Source organism: Lissotriton helveticus, chromosome 3_1 (assembly GCF_964261635.1).
Source record: "Lissotriton helveticus chromosome 3_1, aLisHel1.1, whole genome shotgun sequence".
Classification (NCBI taxonomy): Eukaryota; Metazoa; Chordata; class Amphibia; order Caudata; family Salamandridae; genus Lissotriton; species Lissotriton helveticus.
In genome coordinates, this window is record NC_136061.1 from 289,224,365 (window position 1) to 289,248,380 (window position 24,016).

At 48.0% G+C, this 24,016-nt stretch overlaps 1 protein-coding gene across 1 annotated transcript in view; it reads right to left on the reverse strand.

The window, feature by feature from the left end:
• Positions 1–24,016, reverse strand: part of MED13 (mediator complex subunit 13) — a 1,439,203-nt gene that overhangs the window by 334,900 nt on the left and 1,080,287 nt on the right. The window contains exon 24 of the mRNA XM_078679821.1: positions 3,311–3,453. Coding sequence (XP_078535947.1) covers positions 3,311–3,453 — 143 coding nt within the window. The remainder of the gene's footprint in view (positions 1–3,310; positions 3,454–24,016) is intronic.

The following is a 24,016-nucleotide window of genomic DNA, read 5'->3' on the forward strand; positions in this document are numbered from 1 at the left end:
GCATCTAGCCTTAGATTTTGAAGTTCTTACCCAAGCAGACAGTGATTATAATGCGCTTGTCTTGTCATTAGACAAAACAATTGCTCCAACTCACGAGAATAGCTATCCCACATTCTGCAACAACACTGTTTCTTGCAAATAACAGAAGGGCAGTAAAATGGCCTAAGATTAGTCCTAACACTGAGATACTCACTCAAATGTACACCTAGTTTAACTCAATACTAGGCTCTTTTGCCAACTCCTCTTTGTATGAAATCTCCTTAGACGTGCATTATAGAAACACATCACTACTTTTTCCAAGCAGGAATGGATAGATTCAGCATGGTTGGTCCTTGCTGAAGCTCTTAAAGATAATCACCTTTTTGGCAGATTTTCCCTCATGGTAATGCAGTTTCTATTAGCCCTATTGAATGCATGGTACAGCCTCAGCAGTGGGTAGATTATTCCACCAGCTTATATGCTGCTCCTTCTTTGCCTGTATCCCCTCATGCTGTAATCTCGATCAGCAGTCTTGTCTAGAGCAGAAAAAACTAAGATTCTCCGGGAGTTAGACTAACTGCTATTAATGATTTGCGTCCAGGTAAAGCGACAGGACTTGATAAAGTCCCATGTGACCGCTTCCAATCGGAACCTAACATATGGTGCCATTACATCCATGCCCTTTCAAATAAGATACTGGAAGGCAATGTCTTGGCTGGCAGCAGAGATCATTTCTATCTTAAAAAAAGGGTGATAGGACCACTTCAGGCAATTACAGGCCCATAAATTTGACTGAGAATCTGCAAAAGATTTTCTACCACCAGATCCTATCTAGACTCCAAGACTGAATGGATGAGAAGAGGATTCTTTCTCCCATAAAAAGTAGGGTCCAACCTGAAAATGAACACCATAGATCAGGTGTTTCGTTTAAATCGTCTAAGGTGGAAGTATGTTGCTTTCCCCAAGAACCCCTGTATATTGGTTTTGTTGATTTGAGGTCAGCTTTTGACCTGCTTCCGAGAAGCTTACTGTGGTTGTCACTGACCAGTATGAGCATTGATTCAAACGTATCAGATTGCATGACAAGACCTATGCCCAAGTATTGTGGGAGAACAGGGAGAGCTAACCGAATGTATACCCACTGTGCATGGGGTACAATAGGGATTTTTTATTTATTTTAGGAGTTTTATATAGCGCTAGCGGGACCCGAGAGTATCAGAGATCTTTACAACATGTACAGTTATGTGCACATATACAATACAAATATTATGATAGAGCATGCAGGATTGAGCCGGGTATAGAACAGACACAGGAGCGAGAGAGCATGGAGCGGGTAGGGTGTCGATCGTTCACGACGAGCGTCTAATAGGATTCTTTGTTCAACCAGGACGGGAGACCAAGAGGTTTTCTGGGTCCAAGTCAGTGTCCACAGTCAAAAGAATACAGTAAGATGGGAACCGTCTAAGGTGCTTCCTTGGATCTTATTGTTTCGCTTGAGAGCGGTCTAGGAAGAGGACTTTGAGCAGGTTCTTAAATTTAGGTAATGATGGGATCGTTCTGATGTGGGGAGGGGGGGTGGAGTTCCAGATTTTTGGGGCGTTTCCAGCGAAAGATTTATGTTTGAGTGTTTGAGCTCCTGAGGTTCCTGGACTGGCCGGCCCTTTTAGGTTTGGCGGCTAAGTATTCCGGTTTGCCTGTGTGTAGGGCTTTATGCGTGAGGCTGGCTGTTCTAAAGCTGGCTTGCAGTTCAATTGGGAGCCATTTAAGTTCCCTGAGTGCAGGAGAGATGTGGTCGGTTCTTCCTCTACATCAACAACCTGGCAGATTATTTATTAAAAGGTGTCCATGATTGCCCAAAATAGGGGAGTGAGAGTTGGGACGGGGTGTCAAACTATTTTAAGCCTCTACACCTAAATCTGCGTCCTCAGTCACTGAAATGTATAGGGCCAAGGTGCAATCAGCGGCTTTATATGCAGCAAAAGTACAGGGAGTGGAGAACACTCATATGTTGTCTTAAAGAAAATTGTTTTATTAAATCATTGTTTCCCCGTTTCTTTGACACTGGCCTCAAAATAATAGGGGATCTTGTTAAGCTGAGACCTTTACTTTATTGGGCTAGATTATGGTCCACCCCTGAATTGACCATATACAGGTCTGCATTTGAGGAAGTTCTATCCTTAGGAATAGCACCACCATTCCATTGGTTTATTTTATAAAAACCCTGGGTATGCTTTGGCTAAATCCATCTCAGATAAATTCCAATTCCAAGGCAAATGTTACAGAGAAATACTTGGGCTATACAATTGACTCATACTATTGCAATGAAAACATTGTTAGGATGATGGAGGAAATATTAATTTTTAAACCTGTCCCTGCATTTGAATCATTCATGGATGCTTTTATTCCACCATTACCGCGCAACTTGATAATCAAACTCCAACTTGATATGTTACTTGTAAATGACTTCACGTATAACTGTGACCCAGCTAGACAGAAATCACATATGTTCTGGGCATAGTGAGGACATAGAACACGTACTTTTCTTGTGCCTGGCATATGCTAAGCCCAGGAGCTCCTGCATAAGGCTGCTTTGTATTCCATTAGGCACAAAACAATATGCTGAAGCCTACAGGATTCCAAGATCCGTTTGGAATCATGGGATGGCTTTAAATCGTGGATGCTACCTTGTAACAGTGAGGTGTATAAGGAAAGCACTTTGAATCCCACTGTTAGCTTAACTAGATGAAGTTACTTTAGATAAACTCTTTTCTAGTATATAGGTCAACTAGCATATCTCTGACCGCTATGTCTGCATATATACTGCTTGCAAAAATATGCTTTTATGTATGTGCATTATCTGGATGATTTTAATGCTTTTACCCTGCGCATGTTTAATGATTACTATCTTTAGCTATTTTTTTTATATACACATGCACTGTGATTTTAACATTTGTTTTGTGTGTAATTTAATGGTTTTAAATACATTTTGACTGACCGTCTCAAGCAAAAATTATATAGCAGCAAAAGATGCAACCTTCTGTAGGAAAACTTTTACTGTACTTGCAACCATTGGTTTCGGTGGTAGACATCCCAAAACTAATTTGAGCAGTAATTCCATTGCAAATCATTAAACAGAGAAAATATGCACAACATGCAAACTCACAACAGGGACATGCTTCCACAAAGACATATTAAACTAACAAATGAAAAACTGCAGTGTTGATGCACTGGATGAGTAAATATGAATATCACTATGTGTACGACTTCCAAACTGCATGTTACTTTTTACTTGCAATTAAGCGCGGTTGATTAACAGAATTACAACGGTTACCTATTAGCTCCCCATGACCTATTCTTCCTAAGCGGCCGATGACTATTCTCCATGGTAGGGAACTCATTTGCACAAGTCCTAAGCACCATTCCCATAGTTTCTGGAGGCCAAGTCTCCGAGCTGAGCCTTTTTTCCTACGAGCCCTGAGGAAAAAAATACAAGACCGAGTTTGAGCACCATACCAATAAACAGTTAATGCTGTATGAGCAGAAAAAAGAAACTTGCAACATCAACATGCACAGGTTTATTTACATTTACCAAAGATTTACAGCTTAATTGCTGTGAACATTCTGCCATGTAAAGTTTGGGCTCTCAAAGTAAAATTTGTTTGGAAAACTAATTTGCAAACAGAAATGCTGAAAATAATTCCACGCGATGCAGCAGAGAAACTCACTGTAGAAAAGTGGCCTATGAAGTCTGTATCCTTTCACCCTGGATCAATCTGACTGTTTCCAGGAAAACCACATCTTTATTATTGATGAATCTCAAGTCCTGTTAAATTAAATTCAACTTCAGAAAGTCTTCTTCAATGCCATCCTAAATTGTTAACGTGTTATTATGTGGTGTGATTGTGAGATCTCACCATGTAATTTCAATCTTTTCCAGGTCTAGTTAAGCTTCTTTAATAAAACCATTAGCTCAGTCCAGGATAGCTGTGGCACAGAGCTTGGAGCTGGCCATGAACCATTTCACCTCCACCGATACAATGTCTGGCACTGCTTCTGAGGCTAATACTGTGTTCATCCCAGACATTGGGAAAGATCACTTTGAACACAAAAATTTAGGTGCACATCACTAATAAATATGAAGGCAAAAATCTATGCCAAATATCCTAGCCACACGACTTTCCCCTGATAATCAAAATGAACAATCCTACTCAGAATGTCTTATCCACGGCAGATTAGATTGGCCTGAGACAACATCTGCTTAGTCAACCATGCTAATTGAGAGGTTTTCCAATCTGCTTTCCCCTCCCGCAGCTGCTATAGCTCCAGATGCAGAGAAAGCCTTTGATAAGGTTTCTTGGCCTTACCTTGAAGCTGTACTCAAAATAAGGGGATGAAGGGGCTATTTCCACTCTCAAGGAGTGGGAGGTCCAGCACAAACAGGTGCCCCTGTTAACATGTCAAGGAAGGTAAGTTGTGCTGTTCCTCAGTTGGGAGGAGTTGAAGGAGTCAAACAAAGGCTAGAAACAACTGTTTATCAAAGAGATCTACAGTTAGGCATCCATTTGTTGGATTTTAATGCCCTCACACACTCTTTCAGGGGTCATGCTTCATCATATTGGCTGCTCCTCGTTGGGTCGGCGGTGCAATACCCAACAGGGTCACCTCGAAGAGGGGCACTTTATCGGAGATCTTTTATCCAACAGCCGTATGGTGAAGTGCTGGTATGGGGCTAGAAGAACAAGTTACTTACCTTTGGTAACGCTTTTTCTGGTGGATACAGTATCTGCCTGTGGATTCCTCACCTTGTGAATATCCCCCTGCGTCAGCAACGTTCGGAAAATTCTTTTGTAGCACGCCGGCGTGGACGACGTCATAGGAGAACGGCATCGTGCATGACTCCGACTGACGTCATTGACTCCTTATTAGGCCTACGTCAGCGTGATGACATCAGTCCGCCCTTTTTTCCGTGCCTTCGAGGCACCCGGACGGACCAATGACAGTAGATGTATACATATACAGTGTACACAGTACATAATATCCAAAATTACACACAGTGTGAAGACAATGCATGAAAAACACAATATATATACAAAAAAATATATATATATAAATACATTTAAATATTGTCAAACTCAGGTATAGAAGAGTGGACAACGGGGAGGTGGGTGGGCATATGAGGAATCCACAGGCAGATACTGTATCCACCAGAAAAAGTGTTACCGAAGGTAAGTAACTTGTTCTTCTGATGGATACATCTGCCAGTGGATTCCTCACCTTGTGAATAGAGTCCCACAGCAGTCCCCACTCCCGGAGGAGGGTGTCCACTCTCCTATACCAGAAAATCCTGGAGGACAGAACGCGCCAAGTGGCCGTCCCTCCTCACTTCGGCATCTAAGCAGTAATGCTTCGCGAAAGTGTGGCGGGAAGCCCAAGTCGCAGCTCTACAAATGTCCTCTACAGGTACACCCCTAGACAAAGCAGATGTAGAAGAATTTGCTCTAGTAGAGTGAGCTCTTATACCCTCTGGAGGCTCCTTACCCGCCAGGGAGTAGCAGATCTTGATGCATAGTATAATCTATCTTGAAAGTGTGCGCTTGTGCACAGCTCTTTTTTTTCTGCAGCCAGCAAATCCAACAAAGAGCTGGTCATCCACTCGATAGTATCTTGTCCTATCAAGATAAAAGCTGACCACCCTGTTAGGGTCCAGGCGGTGAAGTCTCTCCTCCTCCTAGGAAGGGTGAGGGGGAGGATAGAAGGTAGGAAGGGTAATGGACTGTCCTAGATGGAAGGGAGTTACCACCTTAGGCAGAAAAGCAGTCCTGGTCCTAAGAACCATTCGTTCAGCATGAATGGTCAAGAATGGGGGCTTTGAACTAAGAGCTTGAAGCTCAATTACCCTCCTTGCCAAGGTAATTGCAACCAGGAAGACCGTCTTAAAAGATAAAAGTCTCATGGGACACTTGTGCAAAGGTTGGAAAGGAGAACCCATCAGAAAAGTTAGCACAAGATTCAAGTCCCATTGAGGCACAATAAAGGGAGAAGGAGGAAATGTATTTGTAAGACCCTTCAGAAACCTTAGAACCACAGGAGATTTAAATAAGGACGGCTGATCTGGCAGGCAGATAAAAGCCGACAAAGCTGAAAGATAACCTTTGACCGTAGCCACAGCAAACCCTTGCTGAGCCAAAGTAAGTGCAAACTGAAGAATATCAGACAACCGAGCCTTCAAAGAATCAACGGACTTCTCCCCACACCAAGTAACAAATTTAGACCATCTATAAGAATAGATAGATTTGGTGGAATCAAGCCTGGCCGATAGAATGGCATCCACCACGTCATGTGGGAGAGAAAAAGAAATCAGGTTGGCCCGTTCAAACTCCAGGCATGAAGATATAAGGTGTGGGGGTGTAGAACCTGCCCCTCCATCTGAGAGAGAGACAGAGCGGCGGGCACGAGGAGAGGTGGAGAAGATCTGTGTACCACACCCTTCTTGGCCAATCCGGGGCGATTAAAATAACTTGGGCCTGGTCTTGGCGAATCTTCCTCAGAACACGAGGAATCAAGGGTATGGAAAGAAACGCGTAAAGGAGTTGGGAGTCCCAACTCAACTGAAACGCGTCCCCCCCTGCAGAGACACTACGACCCTACTCCACCCTGCTTGTTGACATACCACATCGGGGTGGTGTTGTCCGTCAGGACCTGAACCGACCGACCGCGAAGGGAAGGGAGGAAGGCCTTGAGCGCTAGACGTATCACCCGCAACTCCAGAAGGTTGATGTGAAGCAACATTTCCTCTGGTGACCAAAAACCCTTGATCACCAGATCCCCCAGATAAGCACCCCGCCCTAGAGTGGATGCATCCGTTATTACCGTGGCCACTGATGGAGGTAGTTGGAAGGGCTTTCCTTGAGACAGATTGCCCTCCACGCTCCACCAAGACAGATCCGCTGCAGTTTCTCTGTAGATCCTGATCGACTCCCTGAGATCTCCGTTGTGTTGATACCACTGCCTGCGGAGGCACCACTGGAGTGCCCTCATGTGCCAGCGTGCATGATTGACCAACAGTATGCAGGAAGCCATCAGACCGAGCAGGCGAAGGACCTTCAGGACTGGAACGACCGCTCTATTGTGAAATAAAGGAATCATTTCCTGTATGTCGCGAATCAGTTGTGGAGGAGGGAATGCGCGACATACAGTTGTATCTAGTACCGCACCAATGAACAGGTTGCGCTGGGAGGGCACCAGGTGAGATTTGGGTACATTTATCGAAAAACCAAACCTGTAAAACAACTGAGTTGTGACTTGCAGATGATGGAGCACTTTCTCTGGAGATTCCGCCTTGATTAGCCAATCGTCCAGATAAGGGAATACCGGAATCCCTGACCTTCTGAGATGTGCCGCCACCACAGCCATCACCTTGGTAAAGACTCCAGGCGCAGTAGTAAGACCAAATGGAAGGACCACAAACTGGTAATGCTGCGATCCCACCGTAAAACGAAGATACTTCTTGTGCGACTTCAGGACTGGGATGTGAAAATATGCATCATGCAAGTCGCTCGACACCATCCAGTCTTCTTCCAGCAGCGCTTGAAGAACCTGCGCAAGGGTGAGCATCTTGAACTTCTCCTGCTTCAGGTAAAGGTTCAAGATCCTGAAATCCAGGATTGGACGAAGTCTGCCATCCTTCTTGGGGATCAGGAAATATCGTGAGTAGCATCCCTGACCCCTTTCTTGCTCCGGAACCACCTCTATCGCACCCTTTCTCAACAATGCCGGACTTCCTCCTGCAGAAGTAGCAGGTGGTCCTCCGAGCAAAAACCTTGACAAGGAGGGTAATTCTGAGGGAATTCCCGAAAGGGAAGTGCATACCCATTCTCCACGAGATCGAGAACCCAAAGGTCCAACATGACCGATTTCCAATCCCGTAGAAAAAAGGTAAGCCGACCCCCTACAGGACCCGCATGATCCGGAATGGCAGATCTAGGGCTGCTTTGCTGTAGTAGGAGGGGGGTGGGTAGAGGAAGAGGAAGAGGAGACCTGACGTCCTCGAGCACGACCTCTTTGTTTTCCCCTGTAAGATTTATACTGCCTGACGAAAACACTTTTTTTGCATTTTGGTCCTGCTTCTTGGAGTCCTTATCACCAGGTACCTGGGGAAAAGCACCTGCAGATATTTTAGAACAGGCAGCTTGTACAACCAAACTCTCTGCTAAGGGATGAGTAGACAAAAATTCAGGGTCGCCAAGAGCCACTCTATAACGCCTTGCAACGGCCTTAGAAACTGCAGGAGCCGTAAGTGGTCTATTCCATACCTCCAAGATGGGATCCGTTAGAGCCTTAGTAAAAGGAAGTATAGGCTCAACCACAGGTGAAGGAGAATGGAGGACTTCAGTCAGAATGTTTGACTTATACTCAATAGATGGAAAAGTCAAATTCAACAGTTCTGCAGCCTTTTTAATTACCACATGGTAGGGAGCCACATCTTTAGAAGGAGCATCAGACACCGTGGCCAACTCCCAATAGATCGTCAAAATAATCCTCCTGATCTTGAAGCTCACCTTCTTCAATTTCAGCTTCCCCATAACTCTTCTCCTCCAAAAGACGCGGCGCTTTACGCCTCGACCACTCCATTCAAACCGACGTCGTTGGATCCGGTATCTACTCTGAAGGAGCCGGAGTCGAATGCGGAGCTGGCGTCGAATGCGGAGCTAGAGTCGACGTCGAACATGGAGCTGGATCTCGAGGTCGTTCCGGAGCCGGTGAAGCCGTAAACGGAGTCGATGACTTCGACGGCACCGAGAGATGCCAAGGTGGAGCCGGAGCTGGCATAAACTGCAAGAATGGCGCCGGAGCATAGGCTTGGGGAACCCCCAAATTGTTGCCAGCGGACCCATGGGACCAGCCGGTGCTCTGGAGGGGTAAATGGCTCTCGCATAAACACCATACATGGCATTAAAAAAATGCGAAGGGTCCTGTCCTGGACCCGGAAAAGGAGGGTACGAACCCACTGGCTGCTCCTGAGGAGGCTGCACCGGAATCGACTCCTCTTGTTCCTCGGGTTGGTGAACCGGAGTTGTCGAACCCTGAGCAACAGGAACTTCTTCCTCCTCATGTCCCCAAGACTGAGACGGATCCGGAGACAAATTCGACACCAGAGCCGGTGAATGCTCCCGTGACTCCAAAGGCGAGGCCTCACCTACAGGATTCTGAACTTGAGAGGGAGATACCATGTCCTTACGATGCCTTCTAGAAGACTACTTCGTTTTCGAATCAGACTCCTTACCGGAATGGTGCCTTGAACTATGCTTCTTCCTCTTATGCTTTTTCTTAGATGACCAGGATGACCAGGAAGCATGTCTCGAAGCCGACCTCGACCGGGAACCCGACCTCGACTTCGGGCGTCTCGATCTCGAACTCTTCCTGGCATCTTTATCTTTCAATTTGGCAACAAGAAGTTTTGCCTCACGTTCCCAAAGAGCCTTTGGGTTCATCTTCAAACAGGATCGACAACCCTGGACATCGTGATCCAAACCCAGACACAATAGACAGACACCATGCGGATCTGTAATGGACATCTTTCTGCATGAATCACACAGCTTAAACCCAGTCTTCTTCGACGACATCACGACAGAAGACAGCAACGCCGAAGAGATACAGAAAAACTCACAATAGTAACAAAGTTACTATCAACTCAACAGAAGATCCCTCGAAACCGTTCGCGTCGACGACGCGGAAAAAAGGGAACTGATGTCATCACGCTGACGTAGGCCTAATAAGGAGTCAGTGACGTCAGTCGGAGTCGCGCGCGATGCCGTGCTCCTATGACGTCGTCCACGCCGGCGTGCTACAAAAGATTTTTCCGAACGTTGCTGACGCAGGGGGATATTCACAAGGTGAGGAATCCACTGGCAGATGTATCCATCAGAAGAGTGTAGCTGTGATAGTGAGTTTAAAATGGGTTTGGGAGTACCCGTAATAGATTCTTTTTATTCCGGGGTTTCCTGCCCTAGTTCGAACCGGTGAAATTTGCTTGTGCACTGCTGCAGCACGTGACTTTGTACCAAGCGAGCACTCCCTTAGGGTCATCTCTCTGTTATGGTTAACCAAGCTGCATTATGCTGGGTGCTACCAAGGGTGCTATCCATGGGGAAGGCCCAGTGCTCAGCCTCTTATGTTGGGAGGAGTTGCAAGATTCGGAGATATTGGAGGCATGTGATCTCCTGTATTTCTGTGTAAAGGATCTAGATAAACGGGGACCACAACTCAGCATAGGACTCCTTGTGTTCTGCTACCATTGACATGCGCTTCATTGCTAGTGTTAACCAAAGCTTATCAAGCCCTGCTATGTGGAAGAGGTGTGGCGCAGCGGCCAGGGTGGCTGACTCCGAAACACCTCGGCTCACGGTTCGATCGCTGGCGCCAGGTTAGCCCATTACCATGCAACTCTGGGCAATAGCTCGCTTAATCTTCCCGATGGCCTTCAGCGCCTTGACACCCTTAGGGGTAATTGTTCGCGCTTTACAAATACTGGTATGTGATCAGAGCCATTTGGTGAGACCCACTGGGCTAAAATTACTTGACGTGCTGCCAGCAGTGCAAGACCTATCCGACGACCCCTTAAGGAGTGAAGGGGAAATGTCAAGGGGTTCGTCCACCCCCTCTCTTGCTTCGGTTTACTTTAAATCCAGAGATCTCTCTAAAGCACTTTAGCTTTGAAAGCAATGCCGGAAGAGATGTCTGAGGATGTGTTAGTGAGAGGATCACATAATCTGCGTACAGGCTGATAGTATCGATCACCGCCGCAAATTGGATGCCCCATAACTGGATCATCGCACATTTTTTGAGCCAACGGTACAAGGTATAACGCATAGAGGGGATAGTGGGCAGCCGTGACGGATGCCTCGTGCAATGTGGAACCAGTCAGAGGATGTTCCGTTGACTCACAAAAGCTTTCGGGGTCCGATATATGCAACTGACCCATTTGATAAAACCCTCCCCAAATCCAAAGTGGTGTAATGCATCAAAGAGCTAGGACCATCGTATGCGATTAAAACCTTTTTTGGCGTTGAATGACCGAAATATAGCTGCTTTGAGCAACCTGTGTATGACGTCCATGAGGCGGAGAAGTCTTTTCGTGTTATCTGCAACTTGTTGCATGGGGATAAAACCAGCCTGGTCTGGGTTTATCAAGCCCGCCATCAGGTGGTTCAGCTGGGCTGCTAGAATTTCAGTGAATAGTTTTGCATCAATATTAAGTAGGGCTAAGAGGTGGTAGGACCCACACTCTGTTGGATCTTATGCTGGTTTGAGTATTACAGATATCGAGGCTTCAGTCATGGAGTCCGTGAGGAAGCCTGTCTCTGGGAAAATGTTAAATAAAAGTGTTAAAAGCAGTGCTAACTCTGGGAAAAACAATTCATAGAATTGAATTGCGAACCTGGAGGAGCCCAGTGCCTTGTGCAATTTAAGGTGTGCAATAGTCTTAATTACTTCCTCGACTCGTATTGGTTGGTCGAGCTGTGCTGTAATTGCCTCCGGCAGTCGAGTGATAGGAATGTCTTGCAAGTAGGAGCAGGATTAAGCTCGAGGTGCATCTGGCTCGGAAAATAAGGTCTGATAGTAATTTTTTAACACCTCTACTATCTCCCGGTCTACCTGCGCTGTCGCCGGAAGGTTTTTAGATCGAATGAATCGATGCCACCACTGTCCTAGGTCGGAGCCTATGTGCCAGCATTCTACTGCATCTGTCACTGCTCAGGTAGAACTTGTGTCTGAGGAGAGCATATCCTGCTCTATCCAGGTCTAGACGCTTCAGCAGGAGTCTTTTTTTCTCCAACTCCCTCCAGACTCTAGGTGCCCCCGTACTTTGTGCATGGCTTCCAACTCTACTACCTCTTGTTTTATACTCTGGCGCTTCTCGCAGCGTAATCTGTTTTTGGCCGCCGATATCTCAATGAACTCCACCCTAATCGCTAATTTCAGCACTTCCTAGACTGCCGCCAGTGACGTGTTCCCCACGTCGTTAGTATCCAGGTAGTCTAGCAGTCACGTGCGAATAGACCCCACAACTGTCTTGGATTGCAAGAGGATTTCCTTTAGCCGCAATCTAGGCGGACTGGAAGGATAGGCATCTGCTTGCAACGTAACTGTAATCATGGTGTGGTCTGATAGAGAGCGCGGCTCAATGGAGTTCCCGTAAGTTGAGCACTAGAGCTGTTGAAGCTAAAAAGTGATCTATACACACATAGGTTTTGTAAGTCGCTGAGTATAATGTATAGTCTCTTGTTCCTGGGTGGTGGTTGCGCCTATTGTCTTGGATAACGCAAGCCCTTAGCAGAGAAAGACCCCGACTGCGCAGACCGCTGACGCAAGCGTACAAGGGAGGAGTCCATGACCAGTTTGATGCCGCTGCCCCCCCACCACCTAGAGAGCTGCATCCAAGGATGCCATCACCTCTCCTAGGGCATTAATAATGAAAGACATTTGTAGTGGGTTCAGGGTGTAAATTTTGGCAAGAGTAACATGAGAAGTCCCCCACTGGATTCTAACCACCAGCAGCCGCCCCCTGATTTCAGATATAGTTGAGACAACCTTGCCGCTAAATTTCGCGCTTAAGAGAATGGCATCTCAATTTTTTTGGGGATGTGTTATAAGACCATAGCTGGTGCGGAGGAAAAAGAAAGACTTGAAAACACAACCAGAAAAGCCCCCAACAATCCCAAACAGCACTAAACATGGCAAACATTTAGCCACCAGAAGTTGACGTCAGTTTGTCAGGTAGGAGAGCCCGAGGGGGCAAGGGCCGGTTGTCGTCTGGTCGTCCCTGATATCTCGACTCACCGAGTAAAAAGACATTTCACATTCACAATTTGACTAAATAAATCACGTTACATGGTTCTAGTCACATTTGTCACCGCTGTACAAGATATTATTTGATATAGTTATGTAGTGATCTCTATAGCGTTACAGGATCTTCCAAAGAGAACTGGGGATTCACATAATACCACGGTAGCTATTCCATTTGCTCCATATGTCATTCCATTTTTTGGGGCACCCTCTAGAAACATAGTTTTTTCCCGTAGCATACATCAGTCCATGTCTGCTTTCCACCCTTCAAATGAGGGTGGTGTCCTGGCCCCTCACAATTTTGCCAGGTTCTTTTTAGCAACCATAAACCCCAACGTGACGCAAATACAGTCTTTTCTTCCTAAATCTGTGGGCTCCCAGACATTTCAAAAAACATCTCTTAGCCTCAATTCCTATCACAAGCCTGAGGACCTCAGCTAGACATGAATGTATCCCCTTCCAATACTTCTGTATATGCACACACACTCCCAGAGGATATGCATAAATGTGCCCTCTTGATCACATTGCCTCCAGCACATGCCCTTGACCGCCCTTCCAATACGGACGAGCCGAATCCCCGGAACAAATTCTATGGAGGATCTTTATTTGGACCAGTCACAACCTGGAGGAGATTGCAACTTCCCGCAGGGAGGCCACTGCTTCTTGCCACTCTTCGTCATCAAGTTCCAACCCATCATTTCCCCAGCGCTCCCGGATCACTTTGAGGGGGTCTGGTGCACTATTGACCAGCTTCTTATATGTCAAGGACACTGCTTTCGTTTGTAGGTACCCATCAAGCAATCTATCTTTCAACGGCGAGGCATCTGGGGGAGATACTCCCTTCTGCAAGTGCAAAGTTAGTGCATGTTTCACCTGTAAATACCGAAAATATTCCATGCTGACCAGCTCATATTCTTGTTGCATGGTGGCGAAGGAGATCATATAGCCCTTTTGCCATAGGTCCCCTTTTTCCGTGATCCCTATCAGGTCCCACTTATCAAACCCCTACGAAACTCACGGTGCCCAGTTGCTCTGAGTCCCACAAATTAGCTGCCATCGTGAGCTTTTCTTCCCACCCCAGGCTTCTATTAACTGTGTGCCAAACGTGCACTGAATGTCCTCTTTAAAATATTTAGGCGGGACCGGCCCTGGAAAATTCTGGAGCGCATGTAGAAAACGTGGTACAGACATAATTTTGAATAATGCTGCCCTCCCCAATAATGAGAGCGGTAGGGTCTTCCAATTGGCCACATCTTGCTTCAGCCTCTGCAGCGGTGGGGGAATAGGTTTCGCTCCTAGCTACCTTTGGGGTCTACTGTGATAAAGATTCCCAAATACTGGAAGCCCTCTTTCACTTCCTTCATGGGACACCCTCGAGGTAGTGGAGGTTGCTCACCACTAAGTACATACACCAGGGACTTGCTCCAGTTGATTGTGTACCCAGGGTATCTCCCAAAAGTGTTGAATATATCAAGTACTCTATAGAGCGAAGACTTGGGGGACGCGAGATAAAGAAGGCTATCGTCTGCATATAGAGAAATGCGGTCCTCCCACTTGTCAGCCCACTTTAGTATCCGTATTACTGGGTCCCCACAAATCCACACCGCCAGTTACTCCAGGGTAGGAGCAAAGAGGAGGGGAGAAAGCGGACACATCCCCCGGCTCAGCTCGAATACCTTACATTGCTTATTATTAATGACTGTTTGTGCCAAGGGCTCGGTATGCAAAAGGTGCACCCACCCGATAAAATTGGGCCCAAATCCCATCCTCGCCAAGACTGCAAACAAATAGGGTCCCTCTATTGGATTGAAGGCCATTGCGGCACCAAGCGAGACCACAACCGCAATCTTGTGCCTCTTAAGTATTGGATCTGCCTCAGTTTGCCTTCATACTGGAATATAATGCGGAAGGGGTGCCCCCACAAGTACAAGGTCCCCTTTTCTCTGAGATGCAAGGTGACGGGTCGAATGTCCTTGTGTTTGCAGAGCGTATTCAAAGAGAGATCATGGAACAGCAGCAGTGTGACACCTCAGAATTGTACTGGCTGGGCGCTTGTCGCCCAGCGGATAATGGATTCTTTGATTTGAAAGTTGTGTACACACACTAAGTTGCCTGCCGGGGGAGATTTATTACTTTTCAGCAGTCAGACGCTGTGTAAGCGGTAAATCTGGATGTCTGAGGTGCATTAGTCTCCCAACGCTTGTCGAAATAGAGCAGGAACATATGATCGTATATCTTCTCCTTGAGTTAGCACTCCTCTAAGGCGCACATTGTTTCTCTGAACGATTTTCCAGGTCTTGCGCTTGCAGTTCAATATGTTATTCTCGTAGCCGGAGGATTTCTTGCTGCATTATTTCCATCTCCTCGTCTCTGCTAGTCTCTCGCTCTTCTAGGCGCGCAACAGTCTCCCACCCCATCCAGCTCCTTCTGCACATCCTTGAGGTGCGCTGATAATTGGGTTTGCTTTGAGTGCAGGTCTTCCCGGAGGGAGGTAAAGAGTGTGGTCATAAAGGCCTTGGTGGCTGCCCCTTCTCGTTGCTCTTCTTCCCCGTTGGCTACCCCGTGGGGGAACCAATCTGGGGCTACTTCACCAGCATGTCCTTCACTGATTGGTCCTTTTTGGCTCTGGCAGCAGCCATTGATTCTGGTCTAGCGTCAGGCCCAGCCGGGGAAATCAGGGAGGAGAGCACGCACCACCCCCGGATAACCCACCCATCTGCGTCCTCCGGTACACTGTATTGCTTCTAGTGGTTGTTACGCCATGGAGGGCTGGGCCGAGAGGTGAGCACGGCTCTTGATCTTTTACTATACCTAAAGTTGGACATAACATTGAGTTCAGTAACAAACATCTGTTATTTAGCGCCAAGAAAACCTTCTGGATGAATGTGAGCTTTACAAATACACATGTAATGTTACACCACTAACTGCAAATATGGCTACCCATCTCCTCTTTTCTACCTGCCACATTCTTCCTTTAGTGATATTATTTGCGTTTTTCCATGTCAATCACCCTCCATTAGAGAGCACATCAATTTTTGGGCCAGGTACTTATCTTCAGTAACGCCTTATCAGGGCATAGAGACAATCTAGCCGCAGATTCATTACCTTTGAATTTCCCTGGCGTCAGACTGGATCTGGAAGATGTTTCTTCGAGCAATCCCCCCTAAATGCCGGTAAGTGGCGTCAGGAGCTATAGTGACGTCCGCGTCACCTATACAGGCATCAGATCAACACTGACGTCCGTTATTTTTCACGACATTCCATGCCATAGGCACGGAGCCATGAAATGCACAGACATTGTGAGGTAAACAACTAGGATCCTAGAAGGGATCAGCCTTGACCCTAGAAACCTACACGAAGTGCGGGGAGGATGGGTGGGACGGTAAGGCATCTGCGGCTAGATTATATCTATCAGATAAGGAGTTACTGAAGGTAAGTAACTTGTTCATCTGATAGAGATATCTAGACGCAGATTCCTTACCTCTGAATAGATACAAAAGCAATGCCATCCCCAGAGGAGGGACTGTGGGCAAGTTAGACCAGAAAATCCTGCAGACAGTGTGGCCAAAGAGGACTTTCCTGCAGACTTGGCTGTCAAAGCAGCAATGCTTGAGTAACATGTGTAATTGTTTAGGACTGGAACCCCACGTTGCAACGTGGGATAGTCTACTGCACCGCACAAACCTTCTTCGCTCCAAAGTACCCCACGAAGCTTTGGTTGTCCACCCGTAACTCTTTAGTGTGGTCAAGGTAGAACGAAAATTGTCTTTTTTAGGGTCCAGACCGTGGAAGCGCTCCTCTTTAGAGGGATGTGGAGGAGCGTACAAAGTGGGCAAGGTGACAGATTGCCTCATGTGGAATGGTGTAATCACTTTCAAAGGAAAGAGGCCCTAGTGCGTAACACCAATTTGTCAGGGAACATTATCAGGTGAAGAGGCTTGGAGGACAAAGACTAATTCGCTCACCCTCCTGGTAGATGTGACTGCCACGAAAAAGGCTGTCTTGATGGTAACGAGCCAGAGGGGGCAGTTCTTCAGAGGTTCAAATGGAGCACATATCAGGAAGGTGAGAACCAAATTAAGTTCACACTGAGGCATAATGAAAGGGGAAAGTAGGAACATATGTACACGTCCTTTGAGGAATTATTCAACAATTGGGGATTTATATAATGAGGGTTGGTCTGGCAGCCACAAGAAGGCAGACAGGGTCGAACGGTACCCCTTCAGAATGTACAGAGCAGAGCCCTGATGGGCAAGGGTCAAACTAAAAAGCAAAATATCTGAAAGAGAATCAGAAAGATGATCAATAGCCTTTTCTGTATAATATAATACAAATGTGTTCAATCAGCAGGCGTACATGGTCTTGGTCCAGGGATGCTGGCTGCCAAAAAACATTACAAACTTCGGGAGAAAGGTTGAATGTTACCAATTGAACTGTATTTGTTTAGCACAGCACTGTCACCCCTAGGGGTATCTGGGAGCTGTGTCTCCAAAGAGCCAGATCTTGAGTTTGCCAACGTGGGGAGCTGTACAAAGCTGGAGGAGAAGGTTGTTCCAAGTCTCTGCTGTGATGTAGGATAACAAGCGGCCCCTGCATCGGCTGTGACGGATGCAGGGGGTGGGTGAGAAGGCGAGTGAAGAGGAGCGCAGGTGTCTACAGGCCCGATGGAAATTGAGTCGATGGTTGATGTAGGCAGGCCCTAGGTAATGGAGGACGTTGTAGGAGTGTGTGGGGATCTTGAACTGGCATCTCTTCTGGATAGGGAGCCAGTGGATGTCTCTCAGAAAGGGGGGGGGTGGATTCGTATGAGGAGGTCCAGGATAAGTCTGGCTGCATCGTCCTGTACAGTCTGAAGTCTACTGAGGAGCTGGGTGGAGATGCCAGCGTAGAGGCCGTTGCTGTAGTCAAGGTGACAAGGGCCTGAATGATTATTTTTCTGGTGTTGGTTGGAAACCATCTGAAGATTCAGCAGATTCAACTGTGCCACTCAATCTCCACGCTAGAAGGTGTAGAGTTGACCAGTTTGGGTGGCGGACCTGCCCCTGCTGCTGTGAAAAACTACCCTCCCGAAGAGGCAGCCTGATCGGAGGATTGATGCTTAATTTTTAGAAGCTCGGGACACCAGATTCTTCTTGCCCAGTCTGGAGCCACAAGAATGTCTTGGGCCCGGTATCTCCTGATCTTGAGCGCTCTGAAAAGGAGTGGTATGGGCAGAAAGGCGTACAGGAAGCCTGAACGCCAATCGAGACGGAAAGCACCTCTGGGCGAGAGCCTTGTAACTTCAGCGAGCAAAACTGCTGACAAAGCATTCTTGGCAAAGGGGAACATATCTGCCCAAGGCTCTTCTCACAGCTGAAAGAGACCTTGCACCACCTTTAGGTGGAGATGCCATTCGGATCCACTAGACATCGATGGCCGAGTTAGTCTGAAACTGAACTCAGACAAGACGGAAGTCCTCATCCTGGGATCATCACCCTCCACCTGGGACGACTCCTGGTGGCCCCCTGCCCTGGGCACCACCCCCAAGCCAATGGACCATGCACGAAACCTAGGCTTCATCCTGGACTCCTCCCTCTCGATGACCAGACAAGTCAACGCCGTATCGTCATCGTGCTTCAACACCCTGTGCATGCTCCGTAAGATCTTCCGATGGATCCCCACCGAAACCAGGAAGACAGTCACCCAGGCACTCGTCACCAGCCGACTGGACTACGGGAACACCCTCTACGCGGAACCACTGCCAAACTACAGAAAAGACTCCAGCGCATACAGAAGGCCTCCGCACGACTCATCCTGGACATCCCTCTCCACAGCCACATCTCGACCCACCTGAGAGACCTGCACTGGCTCCCCGTCAACAAGAGGATCACGTTCAGACTCCTCACCCACGCACACAAGGCTCTCCACGACATGGGCCCGAAGTACCTCAACAGCCGCCTCACTTTCTACACACTCACCTGCCAGCTACGATCGGCCAGCCTCGCCCTCGCCGCCATACCAAGCATTCGCAGAGCCACCGCTGGAGGAACATCCTTCTCCTACCTGGCGGCCAAGACATGGAACTCCCTCCCCATCCACCTACGGCTGACCCAGGACCACCTCTCCTTCAGGAAACAACTCAAGACCTGGCTTTTCGAGCAGTAACGGACCCCTCCCCCCAGCGCCTTGAGACCCTACTGGGTGAGTAGCGCGCTATACAAATTGCTGATTGATTGATTGATTGAGTCTGCCCTGGCATACAAAGAACCTGCCAGGTGTTGAACCACCAGGGATACACCTTGCTGTTCTGGCTAAGTCCAGAGACGCAGGGCCTGTTGACCAAGGGTCTGCGACCCTACCCCGTCCTGTTTGTTGCAATACCACATGGCGGTGGTGTCTGAACACCTTTACCAGCCTACCCTGGATTTGTGGAAGGAAGGCAGGCTTTCAATACCAACCAAATTACTTGGAGCTCCAGCGAGTTGACGTGTAGTCCTGATTCGACCAGAGTCCTCTGATCTCCACCTCTCCCGGATGGCTGCCTCATCCCAGGAGGGACATCTGTCACCACTCAGATCTGGTAGGGAAAGGGAGAGGGGTCTGCTTCTATTCATATTGCGGTTTGTCAGCCACCACTGCAGGCCTCATGCACTTCTCTCAAAGAATTAAACCATGTCGGAGAGGTTCCCCAGATGCTGCGCTCACTGGAACTTTAGGTCTGACAGCAGATACCACACATGCCATCTGGCATGTGTCACTAGCAGGATGCAGGAGGCCATGAAACCAAGTAGCCTCAGTCTCATTCTCACCGAAATCCAGGATAGAGGCTTAAACATCGGTATCGACTCCTAAGTTTCCTGCCCCCCCTCCCTGCCCCCCCCCTCCTCACCCCCCCCCCCGCTCGTGAGAATTGCTCTGAAACTGCACTGTGTCCAGAACAGCTCAGATGAAAGGGAGCGTCTGAGAGGGAACATCGGCCTATGATAGTGAACTCCAGTGAATGCAGAAAGTTTACCGTAGTCTGGAGGTGTGACACAACAGTCTGGGGTGAGCACACCTTCATCAGCCAGTCATTCCAGATCTGGGCATATGCTCTGCAACCACCGGCATTACCTTGATGAACACCAAAGGGGCACTGGTAAGGCCAAAGGGGAGTACGGTGATCTGAAAATGCTTATGGCTTACCGGAAACAGTAGGTAGCACTAATGAGTAGGCAGGACTGGGATATGATAATAGGCGTCCTGCAAGTCCAACGCTACCATCCAGTCTCCTGAGTCTAGGGCAGACAGTACCAGAGCTAGTGTGAGCATGTTGAACTTTTCCTTTTTGAGGAAGCAGTTGAGGGCTCGCAGATCTAGGATATGGCAAAGACCCATGTGCTTTTCTGGAACCCAAATGTAGCAGGAATAGCAGCCATAGCCAGCTTCTGGCACTGGAGCCCTCTATTGCTCCCTTGGCCAGAGAGCCATGACTTCTCACCTGAAGCAAAGTCAGATGATCCTCTGTAAGCCGGTAAGATGGAGGCAGGGAGGTAGAGGTAATCTTGAAGGCGAGGGAGTAGCTCCTTTAGGGATCCACCCATCCAATGTGATGTTTTGCCAGCTACAGAGGTGATGGTAGATCCTGCCACCAACGATGATCTAGAAGAACAAGACTAGGAGGATTTGGAGCCTGAGGCTGCAGGGGCAGGGGGTAGGGTGGTGGTTTGACTGGACCTCTGGCAGCCCGACCCCCAGGGTCAGAAAGAGCAACGCCCTCGACCGCTGAACTTGTGATGCCTTGTGGCTGGCACAGCAGGCAGCCTCTTTCGTAGTCATGAAAGGGGAGAAAGGCGGAGGTGCGGTCACTGAGAGGCCCAAGGACTTGGCTGTTGCCCCAGAGTCCTTAAAGCACTTCAGCCCCATGTCTGCCTTGCCTCCTGAGAGAAACCGCCATCAAAGGGTATGTCCACAAATGAGCCTGAACATCCCCTGAAAAGTAAGAAGTTCTCAACCAGGCATGTCGAACAGCCACCGGCGAAATCGCTCTGCCCAGCAAGTCGGTTGTGTCTAGATCACAAATAATGGCGAACTTTGCTGCATCTCTCCAGTCCGATAATGCTTGTGAGAATGGCCCGTGCCTCCTCTGGGACCTGTGGCAGCACTTCCGAAACAGTTTCCCACAAGGTGTGATAAGAACGGCCAAATAAGCATGCAGTGCTCACCGACCGCAATGCAAGGCTAACTGACTGAAGAAAACATTTTCTTACCCAATCTGTCCAGCTGCTTGGATTCCCTGTCTGGGGGAGCGGAAGGAAACGCACCAATGGATGTAGAGGCTTGGACTACCGATCTCTTCGGGGTAGGGTGGGTAGTAAGAAAGTTTGGGTCGACCAAGGCTCGGCGTGGGAAATTCTCAAGGGTCCCGAAAAGGAGCCATCTGGCTGCAGGACCTCTGTCAAGATGTTAGCCTGGACCACCACGGAAGGGAGTTGAAGGTCCAGGCTTGTGGTCCCTCCTCCTTAGCCATGGAAGGGGGAGACAGCAGCCCAGAATCTGGAGCGGTATCCAGTACGCCGGCCTCATCCAATTCTTCATACCAGCCCATTTCTTGATAAGGCTGGTCTTCCATTCCTAGCCCTTCAGAATAAGGCCTAGGAAACAACCTAGGACCTGTAGGTTCTGTCAGCACCAGTAGGCGCCGGTCTGAGCCGTGGATTATTGGAATGGGGCTGGCACTGCCGGGTAGGGTTGGGGGGTTGACCAAAAAAAATCCCAGAATCCCGAGATTCCCCAGGTCTTCCCCTGTGAGAAGTTCTGGGCAAACCCCTAAGATGTAGCCAGCATAATCACCACTCTTCCTGGAAGGCCAGTACTACAGCAGGTCCCCTCCAATCCCCCAGTCTGCCTACACAAAGGAGCTGGCAAGGTAAGATGTGATTATTTGTTTCATGGAGGCAGGAGCCTCTTTGAAGCTGGGCCATCTGTGGTCTCTGAGATGGAAAAGGCTACTGGGTTTCGGGTCACAAAATGGTGACGGTCTGAAGTACCCTTTTCATTAAGAGATTACTTACATCCTATCCCAGCAATGAGTTAGGTTTAATGTACCTTTAACATACAGCACTCTGCCTAGAGGGATAGCAAGACAGTCTCTATGAGTCGATTTTGGATATTAAAAAGGAAAGTTTTGACCTGGCGAAAGGTTTTATTTTGCCATGTCGATTTGGCAGTTTTGAAGCGGCACAACTAGTCTGCAGTGGCAGGCTGAACGTCTTGTTTTCTCATTTGACAATGTAGTGGTCGCATAATTAAGTGCTGCAGTCCCCCTACATTTAATTTACTAACCGTGGACACCTCTTGTACCATATAATAGGGATTTATAAGTTAGATGAGCCAATTGTGTATTAGTCAATTGCACATGCGCTTAAGGGACTCATAACACATGAACTAAAGCCTGAACAGCAGGGGGCCAGTCCCCTTCACAGTCAAAAAAGACAGCAACTAGGTCATCAAAAAGTGGGAGTAAACCTGTAACAAGCATTTGCAATGCAATAGGTCTTGCAGTAATTAAGTTTGAGCTTTTGGCATTGCTAAATATTGCAACACTAATTGCAACAAAAGTCAATAAAAAAAGTGTATTTATTTTTGTAGCAATGGTGGCATGCTGCACTTTAGATGAATATGTTAAAAGTTAAAAGTAAAGTGTGCCATACTGCGATTGCTGCAATAGTTAATTGTGGATGTGTTAACAATTGATGTGTGCAGTGATGGCTAGTGGTGTGTGTGCCTGTAGAAATTGTGCACTGATGGCTGGTGGTGTGTGCCTGGTGAAAGCGTGCACTGACGGCTGGTGGTGTGTGTGCCTGGTGGAAGCGTGCACTGCTGGCTGGTGGTGTGTGGGCCTGGTGCAAGCGTGCACTGACAGCTGGTGGTGTGTGAGACTGGTGAAAGCATGCACTGACGGCTGGTGGTGTATGTGTGCCTGGTGAAAGCGTGCACTGACGGCTGGTGGTGTATCCAAAGTTAGCAGCTTTGGCAATTAAGCCACATTCTGGGTAGAAGGGGGGGGGGGGGGGGGAGGGGGCAGGCAAAAGTCACATTAAAGTTCAGTTCATCATTGGATCCAACACGAGCTCGAGTTGAGCCCGAGTCAGGCTCGAACTTTCAGTGGCTCACCCACCTTTAATCTGCAGCATGTGAAGAAAGTACCAGTAATGCCGGCCCATGTGGGTATGCGTATAACCATCTTAATTCGGTGCACGTTGTGTTCCATTCCTTTGCATCGTGCTTAATTCGTTTCTTTGCAATATAAAAGTTTTAGCCATGATCACAACAGGACTGCGAGTACCAGAATGCAAAGCAAAAAGCTGGTAACTTCTCCCACTGGGTACGGGGGTCTTAGGTACGACGTTTTAAAATATAACGGGACTTGCTGACCCACGTTTTTAATAATGCTGCTCTGCCTAAAGGAAGGAAGCTGATCTCTAAACTACAGTGAACTTTCAATGCCCACGTGCTTTGCGAAACCACGTATTTGCCTTCACATTTAAGGCCCCAATTAAAGTCACGCTTTAAAACACACAGCTCGGTGTCTGCACCGGCGCCCCCTTCACTCTGCTTAAACCTCACATCGGCTGTGGAGTCCCGAACTTTAAGAAATACCGGTGCTTAATTTGTGCAAGAACTTGCAAGTGGTGGAACCGGCACTCATTATGGGAACCACTGCCATGAGCTTATTTTTCCTCATAATTTGGCGACGAGAAAAAGGGACTAAAAAGATACAACAGAAATAGAGAGGAACGTGCAAAAGTGATAAATAGAGAAAACATAGGTAAGTGGAAGAAAGGAGGCATAAGGTGAAATCAGAGCTACACAGCTAACGTTATCTAACTATTAGACAGCACCAACTTTGCGCTCAGAAGAAACCTGCACTTGTGATTTTTTTCTCTCAAATTAGGCACTGACGGAGTCCCAATTCCCCAAGGCTTCGAGTCTCTCACCTTGTCCTAGCAGGGCAGTCAGCAGTGCGGCCAGCAGCCCGGTCCTCTGGAGGCACGGGGAATCCATCACTTTACAGGCAGTCAGGAGTCGAAGGGGCTCTGAGAGGAACCAGCGCGCGCACCCGCAGCTGAATGAATGCAGCCCTGCCGCGTGCGCCTGCAGCTGGAGAGCGGGGCCTTCCTGGCGCGCGATGATGCAGAGGGCTCCTGTGCCGCGAGACTGGCCTCCCTTG